Here is a 13344-nt window from a genome sequence, read left to right as displayed (position 1 = left end):
CCAGTGGTCCTGACAGCCTCTCTGTTCTGTTTCCCCACAGCAGCAGAGTCTGAAGGGCTGCAGGTGCAGGCTGGCGGGGGGAAACCTTCATCATGGACCCTGCTTACTCCGAACAAGCTGTGCTGCTTCTGCAGAGAGGCAGGTGGCCCCCGGGAGGCACCTGTGCCTGGGGCAAGGGCTCCCTGCCGGAAGTGTTGCTACTGCGCAGAGGGCTGGTGGCTAGACCCTGCCTTTAGGCACCAGCACATCCTGTCCCTCCATCCTCACCCTTTCCATGCTACCGGGCACCCAGCAGACAGTTGTTGAATCACACATTCTTTTAGTTCATTCCACAAATATTTAATGAGTGACTGCCCACGTCAGGGACTGGGGACTAGGGAACTACAGTCATTTATGCTCCTCTTTATTTTCATTTATCCTTTTCTTCTTTGCTTTTATGCATTGAAAGTCCTCCCTCATCCAGCAAACTAACTATCTACCTACATGTGTTTTTCTAGTTGTGTTTTTAAAATTAATTTTGGTGTCTGGTGTGAGAGACCCAACTTCTTAGTTTTTTTCTTTTCCAAATGTTCAATTGTCCCAGTACAGTCCCAGACTTCCAGTAAAGTGCACAAATATTTACCTTGTACATCTTGATGTGTGTACCTGTGTAACTACCACCAGATCAAGATATAGAACCCTCCCATCACCCCAAGGCTCCCCCATGTCCTTTCCCAGTTAATCCCCCCTCCCCCCAGGGTAACCAGGCTTCTGATCTCTCATCAGGAAGAGTCTTTCCCAGGGCCTCGTGCTGCTGAAGGAAGAGGTTCTTCATTGATCATATTTTGATGTGGCTGGATAATCCTAGGTAACATTTTACTGAGGGCTTCCCTGCCCCAGGAGTTGTTCCAGAGGCATCGTTCACATGCACTGGCTTGTTTCCTTACCTCACCCTACGAGATGGGTGCTGTCATTGTACTCCCACTTTATAGATAGAAAAAAGAGAAATGAAGCTCAGAGGGAAGTGATGGAGCTAACTGAGCCTCCAGCAGCCTGACCCACAGCCTTCCAGATTGACCATTACTCCCTCTTGCTTAGGAAATTTGCCCTCCACCCCCACAAGAACCCCACTCCAATGTGAAAGCACTGTCTTTCCCTCGAATGGAATCTTCTTTTAAACCTTTTGTTTTGAAATAATCTTAGACTCACAAGAAGTTGCAAAAATAGTACAGAGTTCCCATGTATTCTTCACCTACTTTCTCCCAGTGTTAATATCTTACGTAACCATAGTTCATCAAATAAAATTTTTAAATAATGACTTTCTATTCCTAAAGCATCGGAGATAATTAATGTTCAACATTATCTTATCTTCTCATCTTGGTAATTTGATTTTCCCCACTCAGCTATGAGTAATGATAGTAATTAATGCTAAAGGGTACCACATATTGCTGACCTTTTACCGTGGATCAGTTATTAGACCAAGTACTTTATATACATGATTGAATTTCATTCTGTTATGTTGACTATAAAATAAACTAAGAAATAGTAATAGTTATAATGCCTGAGTACTCAGTATATGTCAGGTGCTGTGTTTTTTGGCCACGTGGCTTTTGGGATCTTAGTTCCTCGACCAGGGATTGAACCCTGGCCCTCAGCAGCAAAGGCGCAGAGTCCTAACCACTGGACCGCGACAGAATTCTCTCAGGAACTGTGTTTTATATGCTTTATCCAATATAATATCCTCAACAACCTTGTGAAGTAGATGCTGTTATTAGCCCCATTTTACAGATGAGAAACTTGACACACAAAAGGGTAAAATTACCCAAACTCACAGCTGAAGTCAGAATCCGAGCCCAGAGAGTGTGACTCCATGGCCCATACAACGAGCACTGGGCTGTATTATAGCCACAACATTATTATCGACAACCACAGCATGATTCCTTTCCCTTCTTAGAGCACTCTAATGGGGCACTGGGGAGTATTCTGGTTAAGTCTTCTGGTAATACTGAAGAAATCTGTCCTCCCCCGTCTCTCGGCATTTTTCACCTCTGATAGCAGGAATGCCTGCAGATCCCCACTATTGCCTCTAGATGGCGCAGTCTAACATCATTTATTTTTCAATTAATATTCTGTCGTTACGCAGAGTGAGGAAGAGGGGAGCTGTGGGTGACACGGCCAAGCGTAGGGACAGATAGGGTGAGAGAGAGCAACAAAGGACCTGAATAGACATAATGAGAAGAGGCCTGTGGGGTGACCACTTTCCTCCTGCCCCTCCTGTTGGAATGCAGGTAGTAAAAGCATCCTCCATTCACTGGGGCCTCCGGCACCCGAAGCACTTTACACCCCTTAGCCCATTTTACCATCGCAAAAACCTCACAAGGTAGGCACAATTTTATGATGACAAACGGGGAATTAGAGGCTCAGAATGTGACCCCATCAGTCAGAGGTAGAGCTTGAACTTGAACCTGGGATGGAGTCCTCAGCCCCTGCGCTTCTCCACTCTGCGCTTCCTCTTCCTGGTGGCCTGGGCGGATGGGGGAGCCTCAACGCACATGCTGGTGCATGGCTTGAACGATTGTTCTTCCTTTTCTCCTTAGAAATTTAGGATCCCCAAGGGCAGACTTGGCCTGACGAGGGTAGGAGACTTGTCCTTACAGGATATCAGAAGGTCCCTGCCTTAGCCCTTATCGAGCTGACCATGCTCTGTGATGTCCTGGGCTTCGACCTGAAAAAGAGCAAGGCCGGCAAACGGAAGGGGACAGGTCAGTGGTGCCGGCGCATCAAAAACCCTGAGGCTAAAGTCCCAGCTTTCTCATCGAGGGAGCTGCCTGGGGAATGTTCCACCAAAATATGCTTAGCTGCGATATTTCTTTCATATATATATATATATATATATATATATATATATATATATATATATATATATATATAAGTTTGCATGTGAAAACAATTCCTGCTCATTGTAGGACATTTGGGAACTAGAGCAAAAATACAAAAACGAAAAATGCAATTCAGATATAAGCTCTATTAACTTTCAGGGTATCATCTTCCTTTTTGTTTTTCATGTGTGTGTAGCCTTTTTTCACTAAATATTCTAGAATTATGGGCACTTCTCAGTCACTGTATCATTCAGCTATTGTCACAGTAATGCTACATAATAAGACCCCAAAAACTCATGACTTAAAACAATTATTTACTCTGTTTGGGGGTGAACTGGGGGTCAGTTGGCTGGTCTAGGCTGTTGGCAGGGTCTGGGTCTGCTTCATATTTCTCTCATTCTCCTGGGACTAGCAGGCTATCTGGAGCCTGTCCTTATGGCAAGAGGGCACGAGAGGGCAAACCCTACCACACCATGCATTTTAAACCTCTGTGTGCGTCACGGAATCTACTGTTCCACTGGCCAAAGCTATCACCTGACTGACCAGCAAGGAGTGGGAAAGTACTTTCTGCTTCTTTCATGGGAAGGATTGCAAATTCACATGGCAAAGGATATGGATACAAGGAGGGGTAATGACCTTGGAACAGTATTATCATTTACCACAACTATTAAACATTCTTTGAAAACATGATTTTTAATCAGGGCACTATTTCCCTCCTTGTGGATGTGATTTATTTAACCATTTCTTATTAGTGGACATTTATTATTTCATGATTTTCTATTATAAAACACAATCACTATGGCTGCACACACAACTTTGAATGCATCTTAGATTATTTTAGAATATACTTATTCAGTTCTTGGTATATATTAGCCTTCAATAGTGTATGGGAGTGTTCATCTCACTGCATCACTGTCAACATTACACACTGTGATTTTTTTGTTTGCTTCTTCAAAGACAAGAGGATGGGGGATAAGAAAGGCCAGAGGTAGGGGTTTCTCAGAGAAACATGTAGGTGGTTGAAGGGAGAAGGAAGGAAATTAGAGAAGATTGGGAAGGAGGAATTTGCCCAAGAAGACTGCAAGGCAGGATGGGAAATATGTTTCTTCAGAACTCAGCCTGTCCTTGCAGATCTAGACCCTCTACCCCAGGCCATTGTCACATGTCATACTCAGCACTCCCTGGGGCTGCAGCACGTTTTCCTTTGAACATCTCTTTATCCAGCTGAGATTTTCTGCTTTGTGGTGCACCTAACGTTTTCATGATCACTGAGGCCAAAGGTTCTGTTGGAGAGATGTGGAGAATTTTTAGCTCAACCATCCTCCAGAGAGCTCAGTCCTCATGCAGGGAAAAGAGTCTGATTCTAGTTACCCACGAGATCTCGCAGGTTGGAGCCCAGCTGTCATTCCAGGAAGTGAAATGCCCCTTCTGTTCTTTGACTTCCACAGAAACTTGCCTTTTCAGCGTGTCCCTCGACACCTTGCTGGAAGCCAACCGTAGATCCCTCCCCAGCACCCAGGTCCCGCTGGTCCTTTAAGCCGGAAGTTATCCCCAGATTGGGCTCATTTAGCCCATGAGAGGCTGGCTCTGGTGCCATTATTGGGAGACGTCTAGCCTGAGATATAAGAGTGTGGACTATAGAATCGGGAGACTTGGGTTCAAATTCGGTCTCTGACATTTGGTAGCTGAGAAACTTGGGATGAATTTTTTTTGAGTTTTTAACATAGGAGTCATTAATAATGTCTTAAACTTAAAAATTTTTTGCACAATCAAATAACAGAATTTAACATTCAATTGGAAGAGAGTCAAATTATTACGGTTGACCCTTGAACAGCACGGAGGTTAGTCCACGTGTAACTTACAGTCATCCTTGGGATGAATTTTTAAACCTCTATGAGCCTTTCTTTCAGTATCTGCAGAGGAAGGTTAGAATAACAGCATGCTCCTTTTATTACAGATGAAATGAGATAAATGCACGTAAAGCTCTCAGAACAATCCCTAGCTCATGGCAGCGGCCCAGAAAGCTGTTCTCATTTTGAGGGAAAGCTCCTCCAAACTCTCTCTTCTTTCTGGTTTTCATGGGAGACAAACACACGTTTGAATCCCGCTTTCCAATGGTTGCTGGTTTAAACATTGGTTTCTTTCTCCCATAGTTGCTGTCCTGTTTGGAAGAGAGAGGGCTGGACACATCGGGCATTCCCAGGGTGCCAGGGTCAAAGTCATGGTTTGGCCTCCCCAATTCGTTGAGGCTGCGTCTCCCAGCACCCTCCTCCATACGTTAAGCCAGGAGAGAATCCATTTCATGGTTTATCAGTGGTCTGTCTTTGGTATCTGTTTGGGTCATGGAATTCCAGGAGGGTTTGGAAGGGTGAAGGTGGCACAGTACAGCAGAGGGGTTGGGAGTGTGGGCCCTGGAGTCAGACCACTCACATTTATTGAGCAAAACCCAGTGCTGAGTGACTTACACACATTAGGCCATTTAATCCTCTTATCACCACTTTGCAGATGAGGAAACTGAGGCCCAGAGGAGTGGCAGAGTGACTTTTACTGGAGCCTCGAGCCAACTTCTCATCAGCGCCCCTCCTTCCTTCAGGGGTTGGAACACAAGCTGAATCACAACGACGCATCTGATTTGCTCCAAATGCCCATCCAGGCACTGCCGGTGCCTCTGCTCACTGCGGAGTACCTCCAGGCCTTCCCTGTGGTGCCCAGAGAGCATGCCCAGTCCTTTGTGTTTGGGGGGAAAAGTGTCTGATGACACTGGCCTTGGTTGGAGAGGGCAAGTGGTGGGAAGACAGGACTGTCCCTGTGACCTCGAGCTGTGAGTGCATGCACATTTGACTATGTGTGTGCATGCTAAGTACATGTGCATGCACACACATGTGTGCATGTGTATGGTGTGGATGTGTGTCCATGCATGTTCTCTGTGTGTATGCACGTGTGTGTGTGTGTGTGTGTAGTGTGACGGGGAGGAGAGGAGGGCAAGTGTTTGCCCACCACAGTCCCTATCAGTCCCCACTGGACCGGTTTTCTTCCCTTCACGATATCCATGGGGTCGACCTTATTGGGTTTGTCTAGTTGTGTATCTGTGGGCACATGTGTGCACAGCCGTCCACCTGTGTGCTTGTCTGCAGACCGGCGTGAATCACATTGGATCTCTCTCTGTTTATATCCCACATGTATAAGTTCCTGACTGGACTTCCTCCCAATCCATAGAGAGTAAACACAGTCATTTCTGGTTTTCGCAGAAGAATAAAGCGTTTGACCTTGAGGGAAACCCAAGGATACGCTCTCTTTCTCTCTCTCTGTGATTCTCCAAAAAGCTTCAGAGCTCAGGCAGTCTGATCTCCACTCCCAAGCAGAGGGCAGGGACCCTGAGAAATCCTCTCCAACATTTGCTTCTCATATAGATGGAATCAGAGCCGATCACTCGACAGCTTCAAACCCTCTGAAACCCACTGGGAATAAACTCTGACTCCGAACCCATCTCATGCCCCTCTCTGTCGCCACCACCCGGCCAGGCTCCCCTGCTTCGACGTGCCCGTTTCTCTTTCCTTCTTCTGAGTGCCTGCACTTGCTGCTCTTTCTGCCTGGAAATTCACCCCTTTATTAGGCTGACTGCATCTTGGCATTCATATGTCAGCTCAATGTCAGGGCTGGAAAGAGACCCTCCTGTCCTGGCAAGCCTGCCCACCCAGGCACCACTTGTTATAATACTCTGCTTGTTTTCTTCTTAGTACAAATCAGTGTTTGAAGCTACTTAGTTATTTCTTTGTTTGTTATTGTCTGTCTTCTCCCCCTGAAACATACACTCCACAAACCTGCCTCTTTGTTTCCTTCACCACGATGTCCTGGGTCCTCGGACTGGAGCCTGGCACCTAAAAGATGCTTAACGATATTTGCTGAGTGAGTGAATGAATGAATGAAGGCCACACAGGCTCTGAGGGACGAAACCCTAGGCACTCAGGTTCTGTGTCCTCCGCACAGCTGTTCCCCGGGCTCCGGCTGGATCACCGCTGATGGGTGTGGTCTGGCTCTGGTGAACTGTTCCTCTGAATTCTACAGCTCCAGAGATCCTGACCTCAGGTGTGGGACAGCTTTTCCTTTCCAACCCTCAAAACACGAAGGTTTTCATTAATGGCTCCTTGTCTCCAGGAGCTATTCACTTCCTAGAGGTGATGGCTGGTTCCTTGCCTTTCTGACCCTGGGCCATAGGTCTGAGGCTGCACATCTGGGCATGTGTGTGTGTGTGCACATGTCTGTGAGTGCATGTGAATGTGTGTGTGCATGCACACATGTGTGTTACTTTTTATTCACACAGTGCAGAGAGTGAGCCTTGAGACCAGCACTGGCTGGGCCTCTGTCTGAGCTACACTAGCCTGGGAAACAGTTCCAGGCCTTAGGAGGAAAGGTTTCCTGGCCACTCCTGTTCTTTCCATCTCTAGAGTCTCCCCTCCTCGAGAAGAGGCCTCCAACCCCCGGGAGGGATGGTTCCTGAACCTCCCATGGGGACAGGAGACCAAGCCCTCCCTCTTCCCGCAGACATCCCCGACCTGACCCAGTGCCTGCAGGCCCTTCACTGTTCATCCTGATCCTCCCAGAACCCAGCAGAAATATCCCGAAGGAAAAGTTACCACGAGCTGCCTTCACTCTACGGCCTCGGCCTACACCCAAAATAACGCCTCCAAATCTGCTCATTCATTCATTCCACAATTATGCCAGGTGCTGGGGTGCGATGGTCACCAACCATGATGGCCAAGACGTTTTAAAAAATAAATAAATTTATTTATTTATTTTTGGCTGCGTTGGGTCTTCGTTCCTGTGCATGGGCTTTTCTCTAGTTGCGGCGAGCGGGGGTTACTCTTCGTTGCGATGCGCGGGTTTCTCATTGCGGTGGATTCTCTTGGTGTGGAGCACGGGCTCTACGTGCGCGGGCTTCAGTAGTTGTGGCTCGTGGGCTCTAGAGTGCAGGCTCAGTAGTGGTGGCTCATGGGATTAATTGCTCCGGGGCATGTGGGATCTTCTCAGACCAGGGTTCGAACCCATGTCCCCTGCACTGGCAGGCAGATTCTTGACCACTGCACCACCAGGGAAGTCCCGCCAAGTCTTTCCTGAGACTTTTTCTCTAAAGAAAGCAGATGGGTCTTGGAAGGAAATGGTGCTTCCCGGATGGGCACAGCCCATCCATACACCCCCATCCATCAGTCCACCCACCCACCCATCCATCCACCCCTCCATGCATTCATCCACCCATCCATCCACTCACCTTTGCCCCCTCCCTTTCTCTCTCTCACCTTCCCTCTCTCACTCTCTCCCTCTCTCCCTTCCTCCCTTCTATCCTTCCCTTCATCTATAAAGTCATAAGATAGTTTTTTTTTAATTCCAGAAACCCACAAGTGAAGCTTTCTGACTGTTTCCAGTTTCTCCCCTCTCCAAACTCAAGCAATCTTTTCTGTTCTAAATGCACCAAATGCCAGCTCATTCTCCAAACTCATCCTGCACTGCATGCCTCTGCGTTTTTGCTTAGGTAGTTCACTTTGCCTGGGATTCCCTTCCACTTTAGAAAGAGCAGAAAGCTGGTACTCTCTGCTCATTCTTCAAGACCCAGTTCAAGAGTCAACTCTTCTGCTGAGAACTCCCACCCTTCCCCATCACAGGTACCCTCCTACATGCCCAGAGTCCCTTTCTTCATGCTCTTTTAGCTAATGGGACTACTAAAACACTTTTGATTGTACGCAGGTTTTTTGTTTTGTTTTGTTCTTGTTTTTTTTGCGGTACGCGGGCCTCTCACTGCTGTGGCCTCTCCCGCTGCGGAGCACAGGCTCCGGACGCGCAGGCTCAGCGGCCATGGCTCACGGGCCCAGCCGCTCCGCGGCATGTGGGATCCTCCCGGACCAGGGCACGAACCCGTGTCCCCTGCATCGGCAGGCGGACTCTCAACCACTGCGCCACCAGAGGAGCCCTGTACGCAGTCTTTTTAAATTCAAGAAATACCTTAATGACTTCTTGTAAAACTTTCAGGCAACACAGATGTAGGTAAAGTAAAATCGAAAAATCCTCTTCCTCTCCCTCTCATATGTGTCACCTTGTTTGGGTGTCTCACAGCCGGTAAACCGAGGAGCCCAGAATGGAACCCAGTCCTGTCAGAGTCCGGGGCACATGCCCTTTATTATCAGGGTCCGTGGAATCTGGATTCTCCTGACTGTCTGCTGGGTTCCGATGTGACAGAGGGTACGGGCTGATCCGGGGGTCTTTGGGGATCCACCGGTGAGGGCTGGCTGGGGTTCTCAAAGCCTTACACCACTGCAGGTGTGTTCTTGGGGACATCCCTGCTTGGGTAAGACAATGAGCACCTGTCCCACAGCAGGTGCAGTACCCTCCAGCCTCTGTCTTGGGAGATCCTTGTCAGGGAGCCCAAGAGCGGGCTCTGCTCTCAGAGTCCCCTCCTCCATGGCCCCCTTTAGGGACTAAATGGCCCCCCTCCTCCCATCCAACTAGTGCTTCAGCCCCAAGTTCAACAAATACATAGTGCCAAGCTCTGTTTGAGACGCTGGCACAGGGAAGAGGCCCCAGTGACCCTGGCGGCTCTGCTTCTCACCCCAGCAACCCAACGCCCCTGCTAAGACTTGATTCTTTCTGGCCAGGTTGCCTTTCTTGGTGGCCCAGGTGTGAAAACTGAACGACAGCATTCGCCGGTGCCCCCAGCTCTGCGATGGGGGACTCAAGACCTGGCTGCGAAGGATACACACAGACAGGAACAAGGCGACGGACGGCCCCGAGTTAGTAAGTGAGCCCTGCACCACCGCCCCGCCCGCCCCCACAGTTGGAAGAAGAAAGGGGCAAGGAGTGGCGGGAGGGCACCTTGTGACCGTGCCTTCGCGTCCTCTGCATCAGCCGTGACTCACGACCAGGCTGCCAGGAACGGCGCTGCCGACTGTGGCCACCAGGGGGCGTCCCGGGCCCGTCGCAGCGAGAGAGGAGGCGGGGTCTCAGAAACGAGGGAGGTGACGCGGCTGAGCAAGGAGGAAACGGTGGGGCGGTGCGGGGTCTTCTGGAAGTCATCACCCCTGCCTCATTTTTAGACAGCACTTGTGTGCTTTGCCAAGGGTTAGGAAAGTGGGGTTTCCTTTGTGGGGTGGCGAGTGATTGGGGTGGGGAGGGGGGCAGTAGAAGAGAAGGAACTTCTAAGAATACTGAGTGTTTCCAGGAGGAGTCCAGAACGGGGAAGTTGGCAGTGTCGCCTTGTGCATCACGTGTATTTATGTAAACCTAGATGCATGCGTCTGGAGGTGCCCTGCACGCACTCCTGTTGTGTGTGAGGGTGAACGCATGTGCACACATGTTACTATAGCCTGTGTTTATGTATGCACGCTTTGGGGGACATTGTGTATGTGGACATATGATCCGTGCACAAGCAGCTGGTGTGGGTGTGTTGTGTGTGTGCATCCTGTATTCTGAGTGCGGGCCACCTCCTCTTACCCCTTACAGGAGCCTCTACCCTGCAGGGAACAGGGTGCTGGTGCAGGGAGAGATCAGCCCCTCGGAGCTGAAGGCCATTGAAGGGAGTTGTGCCTGCTGTTGACCTTTCCCTTTCTGGGGTGGTCAGAGCTGGGTTCCCCAGCCTTCTCAGGCTCCAAATCGTAATGGTGATAGCCATAATTCATTCATTTATTCATTCATTCATTTCACAGGTATTTAATGAATGCCTATTCTAGACCAGGTACCATGTGGAATGCTAGAATCACAAGGAAAAGAACAGACAGGGGCCCTGGACCTACAAGTTCACAGCCCTGTGGAAGACATAGACATGAGTCAAATAGCCACAAAGTAAATATCAAGTTACAAGCTGTATTAGGTTGTACAAGAAATACAGGGAACAGGGCTTCCCTGGTGGCGCAGTGGTTGAGAGTCCGCCTGCTGATGCAGGGGACACGGGTTCGTGCCCCAGTCTGGGAAGATCCCACATGCCGCGGAGCAGCTGGGCCCATGAGCCATGGCTGCTGAGCCTGCGTGTCCGGAGCCTGTGCTCCGCAACGAGAGAGGTCACAACAGTGAGAGGCCCGTGTACCGCAAAAAAAAAAAAAAAGAAAAAAGAAAAAAAAAAGAAATGCAGGGAGCCATGTGAATGTAAAACAAGGCACCTGGTATAGTGTGGGAAGTGAGGTAAGGCATCTAGGCACCCAAAACTGCGTGTGCAAAGGTCCTGAGTCAGTGTGGCCAAAGAGCTGGAAGAGGATCCACGGGGATGATCTGCAGCTGTCACTCAAGGATGTAAGAAACAGCTTGAACCCTCAGGAGCCTCCCTGATGGAATTGGCACAAAGGAGTCTTGGACTGTTGGTCCTTAGCAAGTGTCTAGTCCAGCTCCTCCTTGTACAGATGGGAAAACTGAGGCTCAGAGAGGGAAAGGGCCTTGCCCAGAGCCACACAGCAAGTTGGGGACAGACTTTGGAATTGAGCTCAGGATATCCATAATTATCATATGATAATTATATGATACTTATATACTAATTATAATTACCATACATACTCATACAACATTCATAATCCACCTTGACTCAGAATTTGCCCCTCACTGCAGGCTCTTGTCCTCATCTGTCACTCATCCCACCACTCCCATAGCTTCCATTCTGATGCCCAGCAGGAAGGGGCCTTGTGGCAGGGGACCCATGGCTGGCCCTCCCCTAGTGCCGTCCAGCTGCCACTTCCCTGCCTCTGGGTGCTGGGCTCCTTCCTGGGCTCCGGCTCTCTCAGGAGGGTCCATATGTCTCATCTCCCACCTGTGACCAAAAATCAGTGAGGCCGCCCCTTCCAGTCCTGGGCTCCATACGCAGTGGATGTTCTTGCTGCCTCTAGAAGAGCCAGTGGCTTGCTTCTCTCTGTCTTACAGCAACAGGTCCATGAAGTCAGCCGGCATCCTCGTCCTCGAAGTCAGAGGGAATATCAGTAAGTTTCCAGTGGGGAATGAGTCTGAGCACAGGTCACTGGGAGCTCTTTGACCTTGAGGGCTCACTGGACCCCTCTGGGGGAGGCCAGAGTCCACCCTGGGATGAATCTCCCCCTCAGGCCTCTGTCTCCTGTGAAACCAAGTGGAACCCAGCTGTGAGGCAAGGGTCAGCTTGTGCACGCCTTAGGATTCCGTCCTGGAGTTTTGCCTGGAGCTGGCATCAGACACGGAGGGGGCAGAATTTTTTGTTTAGTGTGACAGTTCTCAGTACCTCCAGTGAAACTGATGCTTCTGGGCCAGCCTAGCTGAAGTGGACCTCCTCCCGGGCCAGTGACCATGGATTCCTTAAGGAATTCTGTAAACATGTGTCCAGCTCTGAGAGTCCCCAGCTTTGTGGGGACCGAGGATGGGCAGCTGTCCTCAGTTGCATTCTCTGGAGCAGTGATTCTCAAACTTGAGTGGTGCATCAGAATCACCCAGAGGGCTATTAAGACACAAGTGGCTGGGCCCTGAGAATCTGCATTTCTAACAAGTTTCCAGGTCCTGCTAACGCAAAGACCACACTTTGAGAGCCACTAGCTAAGGAGCTGAGGCTAAGACAAGGCTTTGGGTGTAGTGATGCTTTGAGGGAGGGTCCTCAGGCAAAGCCTTACAAGGGAGGGAGGGAAGGAGGAGAAGGGGTGATGTCCAGCCGTGGCCACAAGGGGGCTCTGGAGCACAAATTGCATCAGAGCGGTTCCCTTTGGCTGCGGGGAGGGAGGCTGGTGTTTCCTACCTCAACCTCCTTCACCCCTGCTTCCCACAGGTGAGCATCGCCTGGACCCAGATGCTCACCTTTTAGATCTGTACCGCACCAACCCCCATGGCGAGTGGGGGTCATCATACAGAACCCCACCTAAGCCCCTGGGCTCTAAGAAGCAGCCTGGGTGCCACATCCCTGCCCCTGCGGGCTGGGTGTACTCAGTGTGGGAGCACAGCTACTTAAGGAGAAGGTCAAGATTGTCCTCCAAGGTGACCTTCTCCTCTGAGATGCCTCTCAGAACCCACAAAGGACCCCGTAGAACCACACACATTGAGCCCTCACTCCAGGGTGGGCTCCTACACCATGCTTGCTGTATGCCAACACCTCTTGGGGACTTAGACCTGCATGGATTTTTGTCTGTGACTCCCAGCCCGAAGGAGAATAAAAAATATAGCACCCATATCAAGGGGCAGGTTTTCCTTTTTTTCCAGGAAAAATTTGCTTTGAGAGTGGCCCTAGGATGTAGAGCGGACAGGACTGGAGAAGAAGCCAGGAGAGCTCCGTGGCCTTGGGCAAGCCTCTTGCCCTCTCTGAGCCCTTGTGAAAGATGAGAGGATTGGGCCTCAGTGAAGGGGAGCAAGCACTGGCCAGGAACAGCCCCAGAAGGGACTGGAAAGAGGAAAAACCTCTCCCTTCACAGCGCCCATATTTTAAATATTGCTTTGGACAATCATGTCATTTTGTAAAATGGTATTTAAGTTCCGTATGAACATTAAGGGCATAAGTTAAATGTCACTT

General features: G+C 49.7%; 1 protein-coding gene across 1 annotated transcript; it reads left to right on the top strand.

The window, feature by feature from the left end:
- Window positions 1-92: 92 nt before the first annotated feature.
- ARHGAP40 (Rho GTPase activating protein 40) lies at window positions 93-12703 on the top strand (the record flags this gene model as incomplete). The annotated part of the gene is given in 15 exon segments (XM_081256477.1): window positions 93-188; window positions 2577-2640; window positions 2643-2741; window positions 4307-4386; window positions 5012-5119; window positions 5452-5605; window positions 7401-7436; window positions 7439-7580; window positions 9503-9527; window positions 9531-9645; window positions 9753-9897; window positions 10347-10423; window positions 11714-11803; window positions 12610-12677; window positions 12680-12703. Coding segments are annotated over 15 exon segments (1323 nt in total).
- Window positions 12704-13344: the final 641 nt, after the last annotated feature.

This window comes from Mesoplodon bidens (assembly GCF_964165515.1).
Source record: "Mesoplodon bidens genome assembly, chromosome: 15".
Classification (NCBI taxonomy): domain Eukaryota; kingdom Metazoa; phylum Chordata; class Mammalia; order Artiodactyla; family Ziphiidae; genus Mesoplodon; species Mesoplodon bidens.
This window is presented reverse-complemented; position numbering and strand designations above follow the sequence as displayed.